The 26,922-nt window shown below is 32.6% G+C and overlaps 1 protein-coding gene across 3 annotated transcripts; it reads left to right on the forward strand.

Moving 5' to 3' along the window:
* Window positions 1-4,232: 4,232 nt before the first annotated feature.
* Window positions 4,233-16,985, forward strand: LOC143239318 (uncharacterized). 3 transcript variants are annotated; one of them, XM_076480278.1, is made up of 6 exons: window positions 4,233-4,375; window positions 6,245-6,383; window positions 13,045-13,161; window positions 13,519-13,598; window positions 14,735-14,822; window positions 16,781-16,985. In XM_076480278.1, exons 2-5 carry the CDS (start codon window positions 6,321-6,323, stop codon window positions 14,814-14,816), a joined length of 342 nt encoding a protein of 113 aa, XP_076336393.1. In that variant the 5' UTR covers window positions 4,233-4,375; window positions 6,245-6,320; the 3' UTR covers window positions 14,817-14,822; window positions 16,781-16,985. The 3 variants fall into 3 exon arrangements, with proteins under 3 accessions (XP_076336393.1, XP_076336392.1, XP_076336395.1); XM_076480277.1 differs by lacking the exon at window positions 4,233-4,375 and adding an exon at window positions 5,760-5,867; XM_076480280.1 differs by lacking the exons at window positions 4,233-4,375; window positions 6,245-6,383 and adding an exon at window positions 12,827-12,900.
* Window positions 16,986-26,922: the final 9,937 nt, after the last annotated feature.

The raw sequence follows: 26,922 nt of genomic DNA on the forward strand, positions 1-26,922 counted from the left end.
ATAATTCAAGATAGAAAGAATAAACTCTTCAAAAGAATAACTACAGATATGGTCTTTACATAAAATACGACAATCCAGGTAGAATTTTGTTAATGATTCAACTGTTTCTTTGTTGTTTTTTTAATTTCGTGCAAAGCTACTCGAGGGCTATCTGTGCTCAGTGTCAAAGTTGGCTTCAACAACAACCCCACTAATCAACAACAGTTCATGGCTAGATACAGGGTGGCCCGTAAGTCCCTACCCATTCATATGTTATTATGTTATATTCAATTGCGCATGTGTAATAAATTTGTTTCTTTTTTTTCAGAGAAATATGGCCGATGTAAGCCCATGTTGAGGAAAATGCCTCACAGAACATGACGTCGCACAATATTATGCAGCGAGAATGAGGGGCAGCACATAGATACACTGGATACATAAGATATATGGATGGACAAAAGACTACTTTTGCATCACAGTATAGTAGCAGACTTGGACAATTATACCCTCAACAACACAAACAATTTTACTGTGTTACTTGATGTTGATGTTGAAGCTGATGCTCCCACTGTCACTGCATCTTCAGATATTCCAATCATCAAAAAATATGACCTACTTTATTAAAAGTCAGTCATAAATGGGCATGATTATGCTGAAGTACCAAATTTAATAAACTGTATTTCTACAAGGAGATATCAGTGTTCTATATTGCAGAGTATAAAGTTTGTATGGTCAGCAAAAAAACTAGAAAGCTTGTGTTGTGTGTATGCATTGTTTAATAATAAAAGAAAATATTTTGTACTTATAAAGGACAGAAAGGCTTGAAAAAGGTATCTTCAAGTGTTGTAAAAATTTGTAAGGAAACTGAAGAACATGTTCATCATTTATTAAAGTCTGCATGTGATAACCTTTCATAACCAAATTGTATTTTGTCTCTGATTTCATCTGGTGTACTCTCCAATCTTTCAAATGTGAATCTGTTTCTAACACTTAATGACTGCATGTTTGATACTGTTGTTATCAACAACCATTCATATTTCTGCTAAAAGTTATTTCTGAATTCTTTGTCAAGATTATATTACACTCTCCATGGAAACAGTTCAATGATAAACTAACAGGACGAAACATAATTTGAGAATTGTCAGAATTTATTCTGTTTAAGCACCAGTAACAATACTTTTAATCTTGAGATACATACTGTGAGGGTTTGCATTAATAAAAGTCATTTTTCGACCCATACTATATGTGTTTAAAATCAATACAGTTAATCGTAAGCCTAGTGATAAAGACCAACTGATCATTATTAAATATTTCAATTTGTTAACAATTTTTGTCTTCTTATAAAACACATTTGTATTACTATCTTATAATAATAATTTAAATTTTAACTTATGGACATAGATCTTTTCAAAGATTATAATAAAAACAAAAGCACTGTCTCATTATCAAATCATATCCCACATTCATTAAGCTAAAGTAAATTAACGTTTGAACACGAATTCATAACACCAATATGCACCCTGTTACAGCCCCAAAACAAGTAAAAAATGCTTGCTTTCATTCGTACCCGATAGTGATATGTTCAGTGGACTTATGCTGCTAGAAACTGGATTTTGATAGACAGAGTGAGCAAAGCACAGATAGCCGTTTGTGTAACTATGTACATAATGACTAAGCAACAACTTTCTTTCACAAATTGAACATTTATCTTAGTTAAGGCCCATTTCATTATATCATAAAAAACAAACTTTATTTACCTAACTTATAAAATCTGGTGTTTTTAACTAAAAGGTCACCAAATTATTATTAACTACTATTGAAGTTTGTATAAAAGTTGAATTACACATTTAATGTAGAAATAAAAACATGCACACCAAACATTTCAATGATTCATTTGTAATACTAAATTATATATTATGGCAATGAACACTCTTTCAGTTGATTTAGGCTTCGATAAGATATAATTAAAACTGTTTTCATACAAAATAAAACTACAGTGTTCATACACATAAGTAATGTTAAATTTCAACAATAACAAAAAGAACAATGTAGTAAAAACAAAATATGATGCATTATTCTGTAACTTTTTGTTTTATGATGATGGCATATTTTCTCCAACTGATGGTATGTAGCAGGCAATCCATATATATAGATAAGTGGCACATGAGCACATGAAAATATCAGCAAGAAGCAGATATAAGCTAATAATCAACCTAATTCACAGTTGTATTTAACTCCACGTTTAGAACAACCACACACCTCATACCTTTAGGAATATTTAAAGTTCTCAACTCCAGAACTACAGATTATGAACACATTATTTTTGAAAAAGCCTCTACATTTTTAATGATTTCTAAACATTAAATAATACAAACTCCTCCATGTTTTCATCAATATAATGAATTCCAGATTTTCAGTGTTTTTATTTTTTTTTACTTGAAATGGGTGGTAATGTTAAATTAAGTAAGTTTTGAGACACATGCCTTTGTACACATGTGTAGTTCCAAATGTTTATAAGAATATTTCCTTTTAGCAAATATTAATTTATAATACGACAATGCATCAATATTCAAATAGATGGTGATGTAAAATTATGTAAGTTTTGAAACATTTTTCAACATGATCTGAATATTTCAGTTTGTTTGAGACAAAGTTTCCTTTTAGTATAAATTCATTGACAATACATTACTCTTGTAGTTTCATGAAAACTAGGTTATAGATTATTTGAAGATGTATTAACAAGAATTATTTCTGGTTGAAATGTATGATCAATACGAGGAAGAAAGGAAGTTTCACCGCAAAAAGAAAATAATGTCACTCTCAAACTGTATTTATGACTGTTGGCTTTAGATATTTGAACACTATAAAATAAATTGTGTATGGCGGTGAATTTTACATTTTTTAACGCCAGCAACTTGAAAAAAACATTTTATTAGAAACTATTAATATTGGAACTAAGCATCAAACGTATATAAAATGAACAGATTTGTAGCAATGAAAATCCTCTCAGAGTAGGTGTTGCCAACCAGTATTACAGCCAAAGAATAAGAGTAAACAAAAGTTCAACCTTCTCATCATTTGAATGTCTCCCCTTTTCTTTTTCTGTAAATGTTTAGGTTTTAAAATTTATAAAATAGTTGAATTAGAAACACCATTATAGAATCTGGGGAAAAAAATAAAACGAAATTGATTAATAAATCTAATGGAATCTTCCTGTGGATAAAATTTCAGCAACTTCAAGATATTTATTTGCCTTGCTTTATAAACAAAAATGGTTCCACATTAATATTACTCATAAACGTTATCATTGTTTGACAATACCCAGATTCTTAAAAGCTATATTTTTTACTTGAATACACAGTTGTATGCTTCACCTAAAATGTTTTCCAGCAACTATAGGGTAAATCTATAATTAAGATAAAAACAAGGCTTTGTATAATATTCATACCTATAGATGTATTGAAAATACTGATGAACAATGGCAGCAAAAATCAATATTTGACCAGTGTGTTTATAGCAACAAATAATAGTGTAATATATTAGGTATTGAAGTTTATCAAGTTCAAAATTTTATAAATGAACCCACAACATTAAATAATAACATAGCTTTGCTACAACTACATATGGTCTGAAATTGTTACAATCTTTGCATTATCCTATCATTTCTGTTTGCTTTTATAAACTGACTCCATCTGTTTTCTCTGTAACTTAATTTTTTCTTAAATGTTTGAGCTTTATAAATTTTTATATCTAATATTTTACCATCTTCAATATAGCTTGTTGAAAAATGATAAGCTATGTAACAGTGTTTACTACATTCAGCTTTTCATACACACTTGAATTTGTTCATCATTACAAGGAATTGAGAACAAAGCTTGTAAGGCTTCTTTTTTTTTTTTGTCACAAATGAGTTTCTTCGACCCTATTTTGAGCATTGTTTCTTTAAATTTGCTGTAAGTTCACAGTTCTTGCTGTAGATTATGGGATTAATTATTTTTGCAATGGAATTTGGAACAATTTAGACATTATTTGTGTGGGCTTCCCAAATGTTTGTACATACTGATATCATGGTTATCAAGGGTCAGGAATCCAGTGATAGTACATGAAGTAGACAGTTTGTATATTTTGTACATAAGGTATGTTATCTCTGTAATGGTAATGTTAGTGACAGTATTGGTTAAATTGTTTAATACTTATGTATTTTTTATATTATCAGAATTATTTAGTCACCAATTTACTCTTTTTTTTTTCAGGCATTGTATCTTACAGTAGCAAATGGAAAGCCAGACATTAAAGAAAAACAATAACATGTTTACAGTCTTCCAAGATTTCCAAGACAAGTGTTTAGAAGTGATGTAGATAAATAATACACAGCCTCTGAACAGTGAAAGATATGGTATAAATTATTATTATTTTGCTAGGCTATTTTGTTTTACTTTAAACCTACCATCCTAATGAAACACAACAAAAATAATATCAGTAAATATAAAAATTCACTGTTATGCATGGCTGTTCATCTGAAGTGTAAGTTTTAACAATTTTGGTAACTTTACAGTTACCACAAATGTATCTGCATACGACCCATGAGTGCATTCAGATGGATAAGGTGTCTATGGGTTTGAACACGCTTTTCATTTTAAATGCTGACTTAAATCCTAAATGTAGTGTAATTTGTGGGTAACATATCTTCATTGTATCCATATTTGGGTTTGAAACTTTCTTTGCTCATAAAAAGCGATAAATATTAGCATATATATCGATACGTGTTATTTTTCTATAGGTTTTATTTTACTTGCTCAAAATGTTGGGCCCCCTAGCGGTACAGCGGTATGTCTGCTGATTTACAACGCTATAAATATATTTTCAATACAGCTGGTATGGGCATTAAAACTTCAATTAAAATAAACTACAGGACAAAGTTTCGACCTTCATAGTCCATCTTCAGGTTAACTCTTTAACACTTTTTTACTTCAAGTGGGTTTATCGTCATCATGAACGCTGCAAACCAGGTTTCGTAATCGTGGTGGGCAAAGCACAGATAACCCATTGTGCAGCTTTGTGCTTAACTGCAAACAAACAAACAAAACTGTTTGTATGATTAGGAAATTTATTCTCACGAATGCTTTAACACAAGTTTGCAACTTTCAAAACTTATGTTTCTGCTTTCAACTATAATTTGTAAAGACCCGGCATAAACAGGTGGTAAAGGCACTCGACCCCTAATCCGAGGGTCACAAGTACGATTCCTCATCACACCAAACATGCGCAAATAGCTCTCGTGTAGCTTGGGGCGAATTTCAAAACAAACCAATACTTTGAAAATTAAATAAAAGGTGATGTTTCGGTCTCGCGAGCTTCGTCAGATCGTACAGTTTTCAACAAAGGCGCATGCGTATAATTTTAAGAACTGCATGTATAGTGTGTGAAATGTCGGCGATTGTTCAATCTTTCGTTTAATATATTTTGGTCGGCTTTAACTATATGTCTTTAAACTATTCTTTCGTAACAGCTTCGTTTTGAATTGAATTTTCGAAGTTGTAAATTGTAATATATTGTCACAAGTTCAGTGTGGAGCTATATATTGTTGTTATTGCCATTAAAATAGAAAAATATAACTGTCTTTCTTCAAACAACAATTATCTATCTGATATTGTAGGCACGTCACGTTACTAAGGGTAAAGCCTTAGAAACCAAAAAATTAGCTATAATCATCGATGCAAAATACAAACGGTACCTTAAAAAGTGTATGAAGTAATCTGTTTCAAGATAATGTTTTCACATTTGATGAGATCTAACAAGTTTTTTATAAAGATCAACCTGTGGTTAATGGTCGCTGCAGGAATTGGTGGTGGTGTTGTTTATTATATTTTTAATAATAACAAGTTTGCGTAAGTGATGAGTTTCATTTTAAACCATTGGTTTGGTTAGTTCATGTAAAACGTATTTGATTGCGAAAAACGTGGAATTAAAGCAACAAAGATTATATTGTCTCTCTTTATTGAATTTAATCCGTAATTCTGAAGTAATATCTTGAAATTTGTTTTGAAATAAATAATTATTGAGGCACACTTTGGTATTAATTTGCATAATTCGCAATTACTCATTTACGGTATACTTACACTAATGTAATTGCAGTTGTTGGTCCTACGGATGTTTGTAAAGGTGTGTATGTCTATTGTTGGTATGTATACTAAAATAATAAGTTATTCAACTTGTTACGAACACATTACAAATCTGACATCCTTGAATCGCTTTATTTTGTCAGTTATCCTGAGAGCTACAAACATGAATGCTCGATCCTATACACCCTTTCCGAGTTCTCAAGTGACATAAAGATCATCATGGGGGCGTTCATGGCATTCATATGTCTTGAACTATTTATTTTTACACTTGAGGAATTAAAGGTGAGATTTTATTTCAAATCGCCTAATGTAGGAATTTTACTGATAATCCTTTAGTCAATTGAAGAAAACTTTGATTTTAACATGATTACATGATTTATTTATTGGTGGTTATCGCATAAATTAAATGTCAGGGTTACCTGTTTAAAATTTATATTTTTACAGTGATTAAGTTAATTTATGCTTGCCAAGCATTTTTTTGTCTAGAAGTACACAGCAATGCAGTGAAATATATAGGTGTGCTGGATGAAGTATCTAATTTGTTAGTGGTAGTAAATTTAGCAATAAATGAACAGTACGTACTTCGCTTATTTTAAAATAGTGTATAGTTATATGTACAAAAATAATTTAAACTGTATATCATAGTTGTATTTTAAATCCTACACTGTAGGGTTCTCTTTTTGTTGTCATGAAAATACTTTAGAATCCAGGTGAAAAGCTCAACATCTTTCATTATTTTTAATTTAAACAATAACAGTGTATAACTCTTATTTGGTTTACCTTTTTGGTTCCTTTTATCATAACAGTATCTTAACTTTTGATACACGTCTTCTGTTTTTGCGAAAGGCAGGTTCAGTGGTCATAGAAAACAATTTGACGATACAAGTTATTCTCTCAAAATGGAAGAAAATTGTTAATCTCCCTTTAACATATTAACCGTTTGGCTATTCGTTCCTACGACGTTTAACTTTACTTTTTCTAACCTTCCTCTGAACGAAATTATCTTTCAGTTAACTAACTTTACTTTTTACTCTCTTCCCGTTCACTCGCATGGTAGCAGCCTTTTTATATCTCTCTCTCACTAGGCCGTTAACATTTAGATCAGTAACTCACAAACAACTTCCAACGATCGTCTGCTTTTAATTCTGATTATCAAAAAAAAAAAAAAAAATCGCACAAAATAAATAAATGAATACTACTTACACCAAACTGCCTTTTATATCTAAAAATGATGCAAGAACAAACCAACAGCACAGAGCAATACATGAATTATTATTTATGTTTAAAAACTGAAAGATGGATTTTTTTTTGCCTAACTAGATTTAATGTTATTCACATAATTTATGGTGTAATTTAGAACGTTCTATATAGCAGTCGAAACATATAATTAGGCCCAGCATGGTCAAATGGTTAGGGCACTCATCTCGTAATATAATAAAAGTCGCGGGTTCCAATTCCTGTCACACCAAACGTCCTTTCCCTTTCAACTGCAGGTGCGTTACAATGTGACGGTCAATCCCACTATTCGTTGGTAAAGGAGTGGACCAAGAGTAAATGGTGGATGGTTATGATTAGTTGCTTTCCCTCTGGTCTTGCACTGCTAAATTAGGGACGGCTAGCGCAGATGACCTATGTGTAACGTTGCACGAAACGCAAAAACAAATAATATAATTTATCTTTGTTGACAAACACTTTTTTTTATATTTGTTTTGTATATTCACTGTTCTTCTATAGTACTTAATATTATTTAATTTCGGTGGTTTATTAAAGACATTGTATTACTGATATTAAATTTCTTGAACATTTGTTTAAGTTTTAGCACAAAGCTATCTGGGCTTGGCCCATTTCGAGTATTAAAACCCGATTTCTTGCGGCATAATTCTGCAGACATGCTTCTGTACTACTAAGTGGTTTTCATATTCATTTTTCTTTGACTCAATGGACACTCAGTATTTTGCTTTGCAGCTTCTTGAGGAGTGTTCCAGTAAAACACAAGCGGTAATTAACAGTTTAAGGAATAGTTGGTTTAAATGAGGAATTTCAGTTAATGAGAATTAACAAATGTGGTGCTACAAGATTATTTGTTACTAATATCAAAATACGACATGTTGTTTTATATTTTATAAATGTTATAATCATCCTCAAGAGCAAACGTATTTCGAAAAAGTACTTTCTATCTCGCTAATAAGGATTAACTTCCGCCTTTGAGCCGTGGCTCGGCATGGCCAAGCGTGTTGAGGCATTCGACTCGTAATCCGAGGGTCGCGGGTTCGAATTCCGGTCGCACCAAACATGTCCGCCCTTTCAACCGTGGGGGTGTTATAATGTGACGATCAATTCCATTATTCGTTGGTAAAAAAGTAGCCCAAGAGTTGGCGGTGGGTGGTGATGACTAGCTGCCTTCCCTCTAGTCTTACACTGCTACATTAGGGACGACTAGCACAGATAGCCCTCGAGTAGCTTTGTGCGAAGTTCAAAACAAACAAACAAACTCTTCGAGCCCTCCATATGCGAACGTTTTTATAACGCTTGCCACAATAATTCCGCACCACCCCTATTGAAATCAAAGTTTCCAATATATCTTTCGTGCATCATCTCTCCACCAATAGCACATCTAAGTAGAAAAATAATCGCAAACAGATAAATAACAAAATTAAATCCCACAGAAGAAAAGTAGGTAAATGAGGATGCATGTCATGGTGTACAATTGTAACCAACATCCACGTGTGGGTAGGTTGAGGATCAAATGTAAATGATGTATCTACATTTTAAGCCATTAAATCAGGAATGTGTGGAAATGACTGCTTCCAGAGCATGACACAGGAGTGGCATTGACCCATGGATCTGGGATTATGTCATCTAATATCCAAGGAAAGCCCAATCCATCGCATGAAACCAACTCCTGCGACCACGAGAGTGGTACAAAACATTTAAAGGTTAGAAATACCACCATCACAAGAGAAAACAAGATAATGTCCAGGACAGAGGTAGAAACAATTCCCATGTACCCTCTGTTACCCACAGCACAGAAAAAAGAATTGTGGGAGAAAGCTGGACAACTAGAAACCAGAATGAGGACTTACGTTGATTGTTTCACTTTAAAACGAGTCCACAATGTACTGACATTTGTGCAAGGGCAGGGTAATAGTATCCAATTGAAAGAGCTATCTGTACTGAGACATCTCACTCTGTTGTATGTGTCTAACGGTAAATGATGGTCCACCTTCTAGACCAGCAGCAAACCACCAGCCTATTCTGAAATGAATGGTTATAGTCATCTATGCGGAACACTTAAACACTTCAGTGGCTTCAAAGAGGAACAGGAGATAGAGGTCATTAGTGTGTGTGTATGGATTGCAATCCTCGAGATATTTTAATGGGTGATCATGAAACCCTATGTTGAAAAGCAGACTATTCACTTTTATTCAATCATGGTATAGCAGGTATTGGCAGCCATCCCCTCCTGCTTAATACATGCTGTTCATAGGTGAAACAGTCCTGGATTGGCCTATTTATAAAGGATATATCACGAAGTCATAGACCCTGTAGTAATCTTATGAAACATCCCATATGAAAGGTGAGCGTGCGAAGCCATGAATATAGCATGTGAATTAACATGGCACACAATGTGGATTTGTGTATAAGAATACTTGCTCAGGCATCACTTGCTATGGAGTGGGATTCAATAGAAGTAATTTGAATCAAAGGCCTCAGAAAGAAAAGAAAGCAATAATAAAAACCTACCTAGTGTAATACCCACACTGATGTCTAAAGTACAGACACTGGTGGCAGATGATACTCCAAGGATGCAGAAACCACGACGTGATAGACATGAGAGATGAATGTACAACTCTGCTAAATGTCAAATGATATGAAAAGCAAAGGGAAAAGAAACGTTACATTATTGGAAAGAAGAAACACAGGACAACATACATTTGGCAGGGGAACAGAGGAATAAGGTAACTGGATTTAACAATGAACCAAATTTGTAAGGGTAAAGGAAGAAAGATCTTTAAAAGAAGGGAATTGCCAAAAGATAAATAGATAGGTATTGAAACTCGTGAACATGCTATGCAGGCAATAACAATAAAGACAACATATCACACAGAGACGTCTGCTTGGTAGAGATGAAGCTGGTTGGTTGGCTATCTGCATCACACAGCCGGTGAAAAATTAAAAATAAAAGTTACTAAAATACAAAAAAGGAATCATCTTAGAAAAAACATATGCCAATTTTCGAATTAAAAACTTAAATGGAATTAAAATGGCAAATGACCCGTAAAAATTTTAAAACGCAACTGAGATGGACAGTGTCACTATCGCTAATAACGCTGTCCAACGTAAGGGATGAACCCATGGTAAAAATGTTTAAAATGATGTTGCATTCACAGTCGTAATGACGGCATGACACTAAAATGTGAGCTACATGTGACTTGAATGTCATACAGATCACAATTTGGTGTATCAGTTCCAGATAAAAGAAAACGATTGGATAAAAACCGTGACCAATGTGTCGACTAGCCAGGCAACCTCATCCTTTCAATACACATGGAAGCAAGAGGGCCAAAGAACAACAGAAGGTTTGATCTAGAAAAGTTTGTTATCATGTTGCTTATTCCAAGTCGACGGTAAATCGGGGCATAACTGAACCTTGAATACAGGACCATATTTCATGTATAAGTCAGGCATGACTGTGATATCACCAGAGCAGACAGACTTAGCTGTGATGCTAGCGAGTTCATTCCCGCAGATATAGATATGGCCCGGTATTCAGAAAAAATGGATAGAAGTAGATGATGGTGAGTATGATCAGCCAACTCTTGCTTGGAATGAGTGCAAAAATGGCAGTCGTCAAGAAACAAATGAAAACACACAACTCCAAAGTATAAGATACAGAGAGAGGGCTTCTAACATGCAACGAAAGATGTATGGTGCTAAAGCCAAACCTAAAGGTAGAGTGTGAAACTGTATGTTACCCTACGATAGAAAAATAAAGATATGTGTTATAACACTCTGATGTAGGATTGTAAAGAAACACCTTGGAGGTGTCCAACTTAATCATCCAAATCTGAAGAGAGAAATCTCACTAAAATTTAAGCTAAGATTCCATGATGAAGCGTGAACGTGTTTTTAACACTAGACAAGTCCATGGTCATTTTGGAGGCCACAAACTAGCGGGAGAAGACGCCTTAAACATCGCGAGAAAGATGCAATAACCTCTTGTGTAAAAAGATCATTGCACCACCTCTGAAAGACGTTAGCATAGAATGAGATCCTGAGGAGAACAAAAGGAAGCAGGTACAATGAATAGGGATGAGGAATAAGAAAGGGGTGATGAAACCTTCAGACAATACCATGACAAACTTTTACATGATCTGAATTCATCAGGTGAGCATTAGAACTGTTTGTTGACTAATCATGCGAATTTATGACAAACGATAAGTATGGCACCAGAGGAAGAAGTAACAGACCAAGGCTAGGAAAGGGATGGTTGGAGGACAGGAATCGGTGCTATTCTTGGCTCTGTCTCAAAGAAATGGGTCACCAAATGATAAACGATGCATTATTGTTGGACTGAAGCAACCTTCAACTCCAAAGACTCAAAAATTATGTCACATATGCAAGGTCTTACAAACTGTGCCACATGAAGGTCTCATAGATAAGAAGTATGCAGATGGATCCACAAGCATGATCCAAGTGATCCTAACAACAAAGAAACCACGTTTGCAGGGCCAGAGCCGAAGACAACAGGCAGGCCAATATGGAAATAAGGAGTGAGAGGACTTTCCCAGAAATAGATAGATCATTGAGATGCATTGCAACAAAGTCATCACAGTGTGACAAAGACAGGAGTAGTGAATACCTGGTAAATAAATGGGAGATTTGTGATTTGCCACTTCAACCCCTGAACAGGCAGAAGTGAACGTAACCATTTTTTGGTCCAGATGTAAACAATCTATCCAACCTTAAGAGAGAGAGAAGGAAATGATCCATCGCGCGTAAGGGATGAGACATGTTAATGCCATCACCGAACTGAGATGAGAAATACTCAACACAAACCCGATTATCAAGGGATGGGTGAAAAGTAAATGAGGTAGGGAGGCAAAAATATATAAAAGGTAAAGACTGGGACTATAAGAGGTAAAATGAAGAGACAAAACATCACATGAGAAATAAATTCCAAGAAACAGATGAAAGTTTATCAGAAATCTCTGGAAGTGTGTGAGAAGGCATGGGAAACTCGGTTGGGGTGAGGAGAAATGATCAAAATCCCTTTCAGACAAATGTTGTCCCATATAATGCTCAATTTTCCTATGAATGAATGCAAGTAAATTGCTTGCTTGGTCGCTTGCACCTGTGGCCTGAAGTAAGGCATCGTATGAATGAGAAGTATCCGAAGTTGTAACGTTAACTGCGTAATTCAGGCTTGAGATCAAACAAACAAGTGAAATATTAAAACAGGAGTAAGTAACTTCTTTCTAACTCAAAGTGAAAATTTCTTGAAATAAATTGTAAGTTATACTAACGTAAACCACTCCAACCAAAACTTGAAGAAAAATAAAAATGTCTAAACCTCAGCATCACAAAAAAAGTTATTGTTCGGTAGAGACACATAAGAGGGAGATACATTCGTCACGTGACGATGGTGTATTCCTATTGGTGGAAAGATGACGCTTTGTGATTTGCATGGAAGATATGTTGAAATCTTTGATTCCAATAGGTGGGTGCAAAATGGTTGTGGCATACGTTATTAAAAATTGCATATAGAGGGTAGCACAAAATGGGAAAACTTAGTCTTGTAAGGAAAGTTCCTTATTACATCACTGAAATAAGTTTGAGATTTACAGGGAGTGTTTTACAGTATTTTCTCTATTGAACAACGTGATTTTAATGTTTATGGAAGATAAAAACTTTTATTTAAACAGTGTGTGCTTTCTTACAGGAAAGCCACTTTGGGATGTATGCTGATTCTGCTGAGGAAGATCGAACTGCGGATTTTAATGCTACAGAATCAAAAACCTACATTTTTTTCGTCAGGAATGATTTAGTTAGAAACATCGTAAGAAACATCCAGTCTGTTTTCTTGTGATATCAATAATGTTACAAAAGTATTAATATTTACTTTGTCTCTTTCACCTGGGTAGCGCAAAGGCATATTTTGTAATGATTTATGTTTCAAGTTAAAATGTGTAACCCCAAGGTTATTCATAACTTTAATGGTGTAATTTAGAGGATTGAATACAAATTTTTGTTTATTTTTTACAGTCTTGTGATTATATAATTGATAAGCTTCTCTTTGTTTTCATCACTGGTGTCTGAGCATTGAATTTACTTACAGTTGCTCTTTTAATATATATCATTGAGTTGGAATTATTACTTCATAGTTGTAATATTAATGACTGCATTTCTTTACCAGTGTGCAAAAAATATTGTAAAAGAGGTTTATGTGAAAGATCCTAAGAACAAATATACCAAGAAAAGAAAAATTCGTTGTGGGTAAGTTTAAAAATAATATGTACCTCAGCAGCTTTATTTCGTTTAAACTTAAAGAAAAGTATGGTAAATTGAATAGGGTAATTACATTTATTAATATTTGAATTCAGGTTTGAGGTTCTGTATTTGTGTTGGACAGAAGTGTGAGTCCAAGGTATGAACCCTTGAAATTTTGTGGAAGGTTGCAAAAGAATGATATTGTAATTTAAAGCAAAATTTGTACTCAGTAATAAAATATTCGTAATAAAACTTTATTTTTGGAACACAGTACTAATCTATAATTAATTAGTAGGTATTATTTTACCTTAACTATATCACTTCATTGATCAGTTACTTATTTTTCTAAACCTATGTGTTGACATGTTTTTAAAATTCTTCTTGTAGGTTCATTAATTTTTAAAAACTTTTCTGTTGAATGAATTCATGACGTTAAGCTGATTATTTTATAAATTTCGCATAACAAATCCTTACTATCTTCTTCAAATTACTTTACTCAGCAGGACGCAAAGTTCTGTATCATTATCCTGCTAAAATTCAAAGCAATGGTTTATTAATGTCAGGCTACTCAAGTATGGCACATTCTTCATAATTCTCCCAACTTTGATAATATTTCACTTTTGTCTTCAGTATAAGAATAAAAAAAAAATTCTAGGGATGTAAACATGTTAGTATGCATAAGAAATATAAAGGTCCAAACTGAATGCTATGAGTTGATTTATTTTCTTATTATAATGACTTAATTATTAAAAACTGTAAATGTATATATATCGTTTTTCATTGCAATCATTCTGATATATCAAGGAAAAAATTAGTTACAAGTGGGTATTGTAATTCACCTCATCCAAGTACAGCGAGTACATTTTATATCAACAAAACTCTGCATAAAAATAACTATCCCCAATAAAAATAGTAGCATAGTTCAGAAAGTATTATAAATTATTGGATATTTCGATATAAAAGGGTAAATTGGGAAACTCCGTAAAAAGTCATCATTACCATGTGAACTTTTAATGTTTTATATATATATATACCCATATATATTTCATTATATATACATATTTTTTTTTAGTATCAGAATTATTTTAAGCAGTTAAGTTGAGTTATTGAATTATTCATTCAGTTACACTCCTTTTTTTCAGATATATCTCCTCATTACAACGAACGGGAAACCGGAGATCAAAATTCGTTTGTTTCCGCTATTTGGAGACCGTCTGGAAGTGAATGCAGGTAAACTGTACACTGCTACTTAACTTTTAAAGATATGTTATAAATTACTATTATTTTACTAAGATATTTTCTTCTTCATTGAACCTAACATCCTAATGAAACACAATAAAAAACAATAACAGTAATTGTGAAAGTTCATTGCTATCCTTGGCTGTTCATCTAACAGTATGAGAACTTTAATTTAAGATACCGCCTCATAATTAAATATTGTTTATTTTGTAATATCCATAAACTCCATACAGTATCAGCTTTCACTAGTGAAAAAATAGAATAGTATTTGTCTTCGTGGCCAATGTAATTATTTTCACTTGTTAAAAGTTTTAGCTACATGTAAATCCATTCATTCCACTTTACTTTAGTTGATTTGTAACTGGGAGAAGTGTTTCAACTGAATAGTAATGTTCCTATGATAAAATTTCTGACATTATAGAACTCGGCTTTGTTTGAGTTTGTTTTCAGATACTTTAAATTTTAATGCATTCACTGTTGATAGAAACACTTGTTTTTACTATAATTTGTACGGTTCATCTAAGAGGTGGCCCGGCATGGCCGACCGCGTTAAGGCATGCGACTCGTAATCTGAGGGTCGCGGGTTCGCGTCCGCGTCGCGCTAAACATGCTCGCCTTCCCAGCCGTGGGGGCGTTATAATGTGACGGTCAATCCCACTATTTGTTGATAAAAGAGTAGCCCAAGAGTTGGCGGTGGGTGGTGATGATTAGCTAGCTGCCTTCCCTCTAGTCTTACACTACTAAATTAGGGACGGCTAGGTGCAGTGGGCTAACAACCTACTCACTTAAAACCTGTTACAGAAACCGCAGTGATTGCGGCCCTATGTTCCTTGAGGAATTGAGTGGCAGATGATGATCTACGAGGTAGTTCTCTCTATATGTTAAGAAAAAAAAAAGATTCCAGTGAAAAAGAATATTAATAACTTTTTATATTTACATGTATAACGTTAATGAGATGCAATTTATTGTATAATAATAAGAGTTACTTTCCTGTTTGTTGTATTTGCATAAATTTTTGCAATAGCAAATGCTTTAAATTCAAAAATGAATAAATGACATTTTTATGCCTTGTAAATAAAAATAATAATAATAAAACTGTGTTCGTGGGTTATGTAAATCCTTATAAAAGAAATCATTTATGCATATCTTTACACATTTTAACATGATAAAGAATATAACATCATTCCACATTTTTGAGTACTTTCTCAGAGTGAGAGAAAAATAAACAAATCTACTAAAAATGTGAAACAAATATTTATTTTTCAAAATGTAAATGAAAAATTTAAATATTTTTTAAATAATTCATGGAGAAATTTATTTCTTTAATGGTTTGAGAAAAGGAATTAGAAGAACCTTGTTGATTTTGTTTTTCTTCTTTTGTGTGATCTTTATACCTGCTTAGAGTTCAACTTTTATTCCAAAGTAAGGAAAATACTATAGTATATTGTAAATTGTTATACAACTGGGAATGGTTCAACAAGTTATAGAAAGAATTGTAGCACTGCTGATATGTAGCGAATTTTATTTTATTTTTATGATAAAGTGTATGTAGCATTTTTATCAGTAGAAAATTCAAACCTGAAAACATCTGCTTATAGAGGAATGGTTGAAAATAAATTTTTATAGATTCTTACACAGTTCTTGTTGGATTTATAGACTTATAAAACTTAAACTGTTTCTTTTATCAAGTGTTAAAAATGTCATCAATGTTCAGAATGGTTTAGTCGTATTTTAGCCTAATTTGTTGCTTTTTTTTATGGAAATCGTGTTGGTAAAAATTTGTAGTTTAACATATAAAATTATTTACTCTTAATTTGTCAGCATGTCATTAGAGTGCTCTACACTGTAAGAATATATTAAACTTATAATATACAGACACTAATTTAATAAAATGAGTATAATGTAGAAAAAGCATATTTTCTGAACAAATATTTTTACTTTACACACAGAATCTGGCAGAGCAGTGACAACGAATGTCTAACGGATTTTGTATATTTATTTTAATATCTATGTTTCTATGTGTTTAATGTATATATATATATATATATATGTTTTGCAAATGTCCCACCTGTTATGTATATTTGTAGATTCGGTAATATAAGTATCAAAATTGTGTGAATTGTGTATATAATAAATTTGTGTTGAAAAAGACAATTGTGTGTATCGGTTTTGTTGGCAAATATCATAAATTTGATATACATTGACAGTCAATTAACTTTAAATTCAAATAACAATTTCTGACTATTTGAAACCGTGATACATAACATAATAAATCGGAGACTCGTCTCTGATAAAGTGTAATACGCAATATAATAAAACACATAATCAAAACTCGTTACTATGTTTAAAATTAAATATTCTCACACACATGTTTAAATGACTTGCAAGAAGCAGTTTACAAAGCCAGCATCGCTCTAGCAAAAGTAGGTTAACAGAGTGTGTTCACCAGATTTCTCCATGAGCAGCAACATACTATAAGCCAACAAAGGAAAATAAAACATTTCATAAAAGAATAATATCATGAACAAAGTGAAACGAGTTAAGAAATATTTTATATTTTACTGAATATTTGTAACATTTATGAAGTTCAAGCACACAGCAATTTTCCATAATTCAGCTATGCAGGATTTGAAAATAATATTGATGTATTTCTGTCATATAAGAAGATTTGTGAATCGGGAAGAAAAGAAAAAAAAAACGTACTTAGATCAAATTATTACTTCGTTTAACACAATGAACATTTTTTTTTGTAATTACGTTTGTACACTAAAATATAAACAATCTAAAGAAAACGGTCAAAATTGGTGTAAAATATGCATCCTCATTCGTTATGATTTATTAATGAAATTATATCTTTTAGTCTCATAAACTGTATTGTTATTGTTCTTGTATGTATTGTATTTTAAACATCTCATTTCAACGACCAGTAGTAATCGGCCATCATGATGATGTTCCACCTTCCCCGATAACTACTCTTTACTTCTTAATGTCTTGATGAAGCAGTCAAATTGCATTTCCATTGCCTTAGTCACTCTGATCTGGCTCGCCCAGCGAGCATCAAAGTAAATTTTTAGCTCAACTGTTTGTCAGCCAGATATGTCTTTTTGGTATTTGATTCACTTGGCAGGTACATATGAACTACTGAGAAAGACATAGCTCGTTTCCAATGCTGAGTAAAAATCAGCTACAGGAATGACTGATTTCACTTCATCCACAACGACCAAGTTCATCTTACGGGAAAGATAACGTTCGTATAGAGCCTGAGACATGATATCTTTTATTCTTAGCTAAACACCACTTCACTTACCCTGAGCTGTAGAATTTTGTGTATCAATTACACTTTATATTAGCTTCTGCTGGATATATGCATATGAACTTTCGGCTGTCTTGAAACCAATAGCTTTTGTCAAAATATTTCAATGTCAAATCCTTTCTGTCTCACAAATCAAGCAAGTATACTCTACAAACTGAGCTGAAAGTTTAATCAGCTATAAAGCACCGATGAGGTTTTTTTTTTAAATCTTGAACTACCTTTTCTTTTCTACCAAAATCACTGGTCATCATTAACAGTTTAATCGAACTTTAACTTTCTCTAGAACTTTAATAACTTCAGTTGACCTCGCTGTGTATCTAGAATTTCGACTGGTTTGCCGAGATTTATCACTCGCTGGGACAGCGGTAAGTCTATAGATTTACAACTATAAAATCAAAGGTTTGATTTCCCTTGGTGTACAAGAGCAGCTAGTTTAGCTATAAGAAAAACCCACACTCTGCCAAGATTCTGTTACAACACAAAGCGATCGAACGATTAACGCAAGACATCATACAAACATATCACTACCAGATTTCGCTTTATAATTCAGAAAGAAAGATTTGTAATGAATTTTCAACCAACAAAATATTCCAAAAATGTAATAATCGACCGGTTACAACATGACATTCTGGAGACATTTTACTGCATACCGCCTCTTCAAAGCTCAGAAAGCAAAAAATGCCACTAATGTTCACTTTTTGATTTTTTAATTAAATGATTATTTGAACTGCTGATTCACTAGTTCATCCTAGTCATAATAATTAGGAACTTGGCAAATAGAACCTTGACCGATCATCAAAATTGGCAGACTTTTCTTTATCGGTCTTTCCTTGTCTGCCTCCCTGAAAAAAGAAAAAAAAGGTGTGTGCTTTCTTATAGCAAAGCCACATCGGGCTATCTGCTGAGTCCAGCGAGGGGAATCGAACCCCTGATTTTAGCGTTGTAAATCCGTAGACTTACTGCTGTGCCAGCAGGGAATTCAGCGAAGAAGATTATATATTACAGTACTACTATGATTCGAGACAACCACCTTATCTGTCTCTGATACCTCGAATAACTAGTTGTACAGAAGCCTATTGCTGATATAGATTTTAAGTTTTTTGATATGTTCAAGGTAACTAATAGTTCACTTCATCAGTCTGGTGATAGACAAAATAAAGTTTATCCCTAGTTAAAGGGGTGGACTTGCTGAAAAAGAACAAGCACCATAGCATGTGAGGAACCACCAGTAAAGCAACCATGAGAGGCTTTCCAGAAGAGACCTAGTATAGAACTCCTTTCCAAGTCACCTATGGTTATCACAAACTGGTCTACATTGAAGCAGACTCAATTTATCAAGTGTCATTACAGATAAAAATGACAGTCAAATTGAAACATTAAAACCAAATAAACATAGGTTGATGAAAATACCTTCCGTCAGATATAAGGGTAGACCTGATGTTCACAGGACAGGTAGCTGAAGCTAAAAACTTGTTGAAGGCCCGAGCAGATCTCATGGCATTCAGCCACCGATCAATATGGCATACTCAATAAAATATGTATCTCTGCTTCATGAGTAAAATGCAGTAATAAAAAATGAGTTTAGAGAGGATTCGAACAATACATTGCAGATTATATTGGTTTAGGCACGTGACGTCGCTGTAGCCAATACAATTTGTCATAAAAAGGAAGAAAATCTGATGACATACAGAAATGAGAATGTTAGGAGTCAAACAGATTATTTGTTAATTAGGAGAGAGGAAGTGACTAGATGGGAAGTTGCAGATTACTAAGCAATATTAGGCAAAGCCTTAAACTACACCATCGGGGTTTAGTGATAAATTACGAAATGAAATGGAAAGGCAGAATAGTGGTTTAAACAGTGTACCATCAAAATAAGGTGGAGAAGTTTAAAGAAAGAAATGCATCAAAGGAGTTCTTAGAAAGGATGGTGATGGAGTGCAGGCATATTTAATGGGATAAAAATGTGAATGATATATGGGAAGAGGTTGTCAAAATATATGTTATACTTGGTGATCAAAGAGAGAAACTATTTCCAGAGTGGTGAAACAAGTAAGTGCAGACTAATGTAAAAGAGAAGAAAAAATTTAAGAGGCGGCAGTGAACCAGTGAAATCTGGATTGATACGTAGTATTGAAAAAAGAAATATATAAGGCTATATTACCAAACAGAGAATATATGCAAAGCTTTATGAAAAAATTTGAAGGGAAGAATAGAGGAAGAAGAAAATTATGTGCAGATTAGCCAAAACAAGTGAAGGAAAACGAGGGATATGTATGGTGTGAATTTATTAAGGATAATAATGTCATTGTTATTGTAAAGATGATAGATATCAAAATTAAATGGGGATTACACTTGAAACACTTATTAGATGAAGAGTGTAAGTCGGAGAAATATGAACGCCAGAGTCTATAACACACATGAGAAAATAGTTAAAGAGTTAGAGAAAAAGGGAAAGCAATCAGCTCAGACGACATACATATATATATATATATATACTCATTGGAGCATTTAAGAAGCAACGAAAGCTAAACAGTTAGATGATGTGTAGACTTTTCAGTATTGTATTTATAGAATGGAAAGGCAACAAAGGAATGTCTGCAGCAACTATCGATGTATAGTATTTTGTGTCACACAATGAAAATATAGGAGAGGATTACAGATCAGAGACTGAGAAAAGAAACAGAAAATTTTAGTTTTATGTTTGTTAGATTAACAATAGATGTTATATTTCTATTGAGAAGATTGATAAAGGAGTACGTGGAGGAAAGAAAAGACTTGTACGTGATATTCATCGACCTAGAAAAGGTTAATGACAGAGAGCCAAGAGAGATGATACTGCAGTGCGCAAGAAAAAGGAATGTCCCACGAATGCGTGTGAACCTCATACATAACGTATGGGAAGTAACAGAACCATTTGGAAAAAAATAAACTGTGATTGGAGACAGAGAAATTTCCACTGAAAGTTAGAGTCTATCAGGGATCAAAATCACACCTCTCCTTTTCATAAAGTGCTTGACAAAATATACAAAGACAAATGCAATGATGTATATTATTTGCAGTACACTTTGCATTTTGTGATTTATTTTTTAACTAGATAAAGAAAAAGTGAATTCTTCAATGAGATCACCAAAATCCAAATCTCCGGCAATGACGTTTCTAATACAACCAAGTTGTTTAGACACTTATGAGTCATTAAAAGAAAACAAAAGTGAAGTGGAAATATTATGGTGTGTTTTAGCTGTTCAATTCTATCGTAAGTGGCTGCGTCCATTACCCTATTGAATCAGTTTATATGGTAAACCCGATGTACATCTGTGACATATTAATTATCAGTAAGCATATTCCTTCTTCCTATTTCAGTGTCCTTGAAAACTGCATCTTTCTGCAGGTCATTTATCTTACATCAGTCACTTTTCAAGCTGCTTTCTAAGTATCATTTTAACTTCATGTGTGTATTCTTTATAACTTGAACGAGTTTTGTCATTTTGAGTATTATAAATTATAAAACTAAAGTTTTAGTCTATTTTAAGACTGAACTCTCTGTTAAGGTTTTATTTTATTTGAACTATCAGCCCTTTCTTATTCTTTTTCAAATTAACAACTTGTATGAAAGAAGATTAAAATTATGCTATACATTTATCATTAAAGGCATAAGTTTCTCTGATATTTAGTGCAGTTAAATCTTGCCAATGGCAAATTAACAAGAATATTTGTAAACTTGTTGAAGATGTGCCTTCCCATAATGCACTGGAAGTGAAGAAAGCCATACAGTTTACACTGTGATAACCACATCAATTTTACATGGAAATTCACTATTACTGGCTGAAATGTTATTTGAAATATTTTTATCACTCAAGATATTACAGTTTTTAAAAGTGTTCTATTTTGTTACCAAGTTTAGAGTTTTAAAAAGGAACTGCAATAGTTATTGAATAGTTAAATTACTATAATCAGACATCTTTTAAAATCGCCCTCTCTATTAAAAACAACTGCTGATATTTCATTTTCAGACAGACAGGTTTAGGTGAGAACATTATTCAAAGAGTCAAGTACCAAATAATATTCCATTATCACCTACACAAAGTTTAAAATTTAACTTCAATGTTATTCTTCAATAAAGCCATATATAAATAATAAGACAGAATATTTTTTTCCTTACTTAAGATTCTGCCAGTAATTATATATCTGATACAAATACCCACACCAAAGTTCTTCCAATAATTCTCCAAGAGGTAAAAAATAAAGTAGCTAAACTTCTTCAGTGCTCTTTTAAGAGTTAGATTATTATTATCTAGAACAGTGTTTACAAAAGCATGATACCTGTACCTCTGGTATCACACAAGATAATTTTAGGTGGTACGTGGATTAAAATTTTTGTTTAATGATGGTATGTCTGAGCCATCACAGATTACTGGTTAAGAACAGGATTTCTAAAGTGTAATGGTAAAGATTGTGAAGGAAATGAGATAAAGTGGTGAGAGCTGAGAGAACCAATTTAATGAAGCACCAAAACTGTTTGTTAGCGTTGTAAAATTACTAGCTGCAAAGAAACCAAAAATATCATGTAAATATGATGAAAATTATTTGTTAATTGGATTTTGATGAACAAGCAATAAAAGAAAGCCTATGTGCCGTACGTATGGAGACCTCAAGCGTCATTTTGAAACAAACCATGAGGAATACCATGTGTAAGCTATTGAATTTTTCAAAGAAAAGGGAAAGGACATTCTAGTCTCCCAGAAAGTAAAGCACAGTGTGGCAGGGGATGATGATGTGAAATCTGTGGAAACCTCTTTTATAGTATCATATGTAACTGTAAATGCCAAAGCTATTGGAGTAATAGGAGAGACACTAATCAAACCTGTTGCCAAAGAAGTGATGATGGAAAGCAATGCAAGCTAAACAATAGATATATGCTCATTTCAACAACCTAACTACATCATTCTAAGGCAAGCTTATATTGGTATTCTACATGCAAGACAAAGTTAATGCAATGATTGCAAAACTGGAGCTACGGGGTACAAATTTTGGTTTTGGTGAACTGGATTCTTTTCCATTTTTCATTCACGTGGCTATGAACTCATCTGAAGCACTTGCTGAAAATATTTTGAACATAATCAAGAGACACTAGAAGGGCTTCATGAAAGATCTACATAAGTATTTTTCCAAACGTGATGATAGCTGTGAGTGGACGAGGAGCTACTTTTTCATCACTTTTCACACATTACCAAATAACTTGACACCTTCAAAAGCATATCAGCTTCTGGAGAATGCTTCACATAGTGTCTTGAAGTAAAAGTTTGTGTTGAACAAAAGTCACATTATTTTACTTAGGTATTGCTGCACAGTATCCAACCTTGTCAGAGAAGGCAATTAGGTATCTTTCATCCTTTCCTACTAAATTTCATACACATGTGAGTTGGGATTACCTGTGATGGTTAATGTCAAAACTTAAAAAGGAATCTTATTTTAAATGTAGAGCCTCATCTTCATCTTAAACCAAGCTACATCAAACCGAATATTTCTTTACTGCTGTCTCGTTCTAAACAGTTTCATTCTTCTCATTGAGAAACACATTTTTGGAAATTCATTTTTAAACAGATTATATTTATTATTAGTTATAGCATGAATTGTGAAGTTATTTTCACTCTGTTATATCAATGTCATTTTGAGATGAGAAAAATAATGTTTTAAAATAAATACACTAAAACCTGTTTAAGCCAGAAATCTGTACAAGCCAAAAATATAAAAATTTTGCAGCATTATCTTAAGATTTCTCTTATAAAATGACCTCTAGGTGGTGGAACCTGCATAACGCTGATACAAAATTATCTTTTACCAACCTCATCTACCAACAGGTAGAATTAGAACCTGAGTAAGGCAGAAAAAATGTTTTTGATTAAATATTAATTTCTTATTTGATTAATAATTTCTTTAAATATTTATAAATTCTTATTTAATTAATAATTTGTTTAAATATTAACAAATTCTCAGACATTTTGTTACAGCAAGTATTGGTTAAATATATTCTGTTCATTTTTCTGATGTCATTTTTCCGAAGGTCGTCAATAAATGATTGACTGTACATTTGGTTGCATTTGCTGATGGAAAACTAGAGAACCCATGGGTAACAGGTGAAAGTGAAAATCTTCACTGTTTCAAAAATTTAAGGAAGAATCAACTTCCTGTGAAATGGAAAGCGAATAATAAAGCATGGATGACAAGTGCTATATTTGAGGAATTTTTGAACAAATGAAACAAAAGAATGGAACAAGAAAATTGGAATATTCTACTTTTCCTAGATAATGCAACTTGTCACCCAAAAATTCAACTTTCATATGTTTGTTTAGTCTTTCTATCTCCATGTACAACATCAGTTCTGCAGCCACTAGATTATGGAATTGTACAGTTTATAAAATTGAAATACAGAATATTGATCCATATTATTGCAAACATGGTCAACTGTAAGAGAGCATCTGAAATGACCATGAAAATTGATGTGTTAGATGCAATTGCATTTTTAAGTCATTCAATCAAATGCATAAAAATGAATGTGTAATAAAGTGCTTTCGAAACTGTGGATTTATTGTTGAGAAGTTATTTGTTATGATGATTCTATAAATGTGGAAAGTTTTGTGAACAAGAATGTTTTTACAGAAACTGATGAAATTGATTTAAAATCTATAATAGAATGGCAAGATGGTAACAGTGCGAGAGATTCAGAAGATGAACAAAATGGAAAAGATAGTGAGGAAATAGAAATTCCTACTTCATCGCAAGTGATAAGTTATATTAACGCTATCAAATTGTATGCAAAAATTAAGGGGCAAAATGAACTTCATGAAAAGGCCATAGAATTGGTGTTCTCTTTTAACCGCATGAGAAAGCCCATTAAAACAAACAAACAGTTGAAATTGGACACTTTCTTTAAATAAATTTAAGGTTTTGTGTATTTATGTATATTTTGAATGTCTATTTTTGTTCTTATTCTGATAAATATAGCAAAAACAGTATAATTAGTGATAAGTTATATTAACGCTATCAAATTGTATGCAAAAATTAAGGGGCAAAATGAACTTCATGAAAAGGCCATAGAATTGGTGTTCTCTTTTAACCGCATGAGAAAGCCCATTAAAACAAACAAACAGTTGAAATTGGACACTTTCTTCAAATAAATTTAAGGTTTTGTGTATTTATGTATATTTTGAATGTCTATTTTTGTTCTTATTCTGATAAATATAGCAAAAACAGTATAATCCACAAATGTCTCACTTCCCTTGAGTCAAGCAAGTATAATGTTCTGCTCAAAAATTATATATAATTTAGCAAATACATGCTCACTGTATAAGCTGGAAAAACTGCTGAAGCCAGAAGTTTTATTCGGTCCCATGCAATTCTGCCTTAAACATATTTTACTGTATTACGGTAAGTGATACTGCTTTTCCTTTTATCCTTGTGTTATGAAATTCCCTTTTCAAATAAATTTATTTAAATCAAAAAGTGAATTTGTTTTAAAGAAAAATATGAAGTGAAACTTAAATAATATTACAGGTGGCACTCAGATATATAAAAAATCAGGAAGGTGGTACATGAATGACAGAAGATTGAGAAACACTTATCTAAAAAGAAGTGTTCTTCATTGAAAAAAAATTATATTTCAAAAGTGTTAAAAAAGAATGAATTTGTAAAGAATAGTTTCTTACTTCTTTGTTTTTCTTCAATTCCTCATGTTCATTTTTCTACCTCAAGATTTTTTAAATGATTAGAAGTACAATCTTTAATATAAGACTAAAGCTGTGATATGATCCCAAACATTAATAAAGAAATGCATTGGTTTTGTAATTTGCTTGTAACACACTAAACAATGTTTGAAGTCTTCCAAATAATGATGCATTTAAGTATATCATATAAGCTACAAATAATTTCAACAACCAAACCACAAATAAAAAATTGTGAACCAAAACATGCATAAAAGATGAATAAAGTAATGTTGTAAAAATACAGTGTTATAGCTAAATCTTGTTCTGATGAGAGAAGTTATTGGTAGGAGCACAGTATTTAAGTTATTTTAAAGTCATGTATATATGTAGTGATATAGATGTGGGACGTTGTGGGCTTGAACACCCACATCTCACTCTCCTGATTTCTAAATTTCTCATGTAAGACTAGCAAATTGGAGGTTAAGGTTGAAAAACAGTGTCTCCCCATTGCAATATGGGTCCTACTTCATCAATCACCTCCAAAACCTAGGATACATTGTTTTAATCCCACATTGTAGCTTGTACCCAAGGATCTTTTTTTTGAAAAATATGCAGTGTACTTAGCTCAATTTCAATGTGTTTTGTTTATGGCTTTGAAACTTATGGTTACATATAAAATGAAATGAAAATCAGTGTATCAAAAGCAATTGTGGCTACAAACACAGGCTCTCACATTAAAATTATCGTTATTATGTACAACCAAAAGTTTAAAAAAGCAAACCTGTCAGAGTGATATGTGAAACTATTCTTAAACCCATAGTGTTATTCAAAATTGTCCTACTACATATAATAGGTATTACCTTAATGTACACTCTACAGAATGTAAAATTAAAATTACAGGAGGATTAACTAACACACTGCTGGCCAAAATCTTAAGGTCAATGAACATAGAGAAACAAATATACATTTTGTGTTGTAAGACTCCACCACTAATTTGAGTAAAAGTTCAAAAGATGAAAAATAAGAAAAGGGAAAATAAAATTAAATTTTTTAGCATTTAATAGGGAAAATGTGA

The sequence above is a fragment of the Tachypleus tridentatus genome, chromosome 13 (genome assembly GCF_004210375.1).
Source record: "Tachypleus tridentatus isolate NWPU-2018 chromosome 13, ASM421037v1, whole genome shotgun sequence".
Taxonomy (NCBI): domain Eukaryota; kingdom Metazoa; phylum Arthropoda; class Merostomata; order Xiphosura; family Limulidae; genus Tachypleus; species Tachypleus tridentatus.

What these genes read in the sequence shown, in the direction of transcription:
- LOC143239318 (XM_076480277.1), top strand. Translation starts at nt 5,764, where the DNA reads ATGAGATCTAACAAGTTTTTTATAAAGATCAACCTGTGGTTAATGGTC. An exon ending in TTACACTTGAGGAATTAAAG is followed by an intron (nt 6,384 to 13,044) that starts GTGAGATTTTAT and finishes GCTTTCTTACAG; the next exon opens with GAAAGCCACTTTGGGATGTA. An exon ending in AAAAGAAAAATTCGTTGTGG is followed by an intron (nt 13,599 to 14,734) that starts GTAAGTTTAAAA and finishes CCTTTTTTTCAG; the next exon opens with ATATATCTCCTCATTACAAC.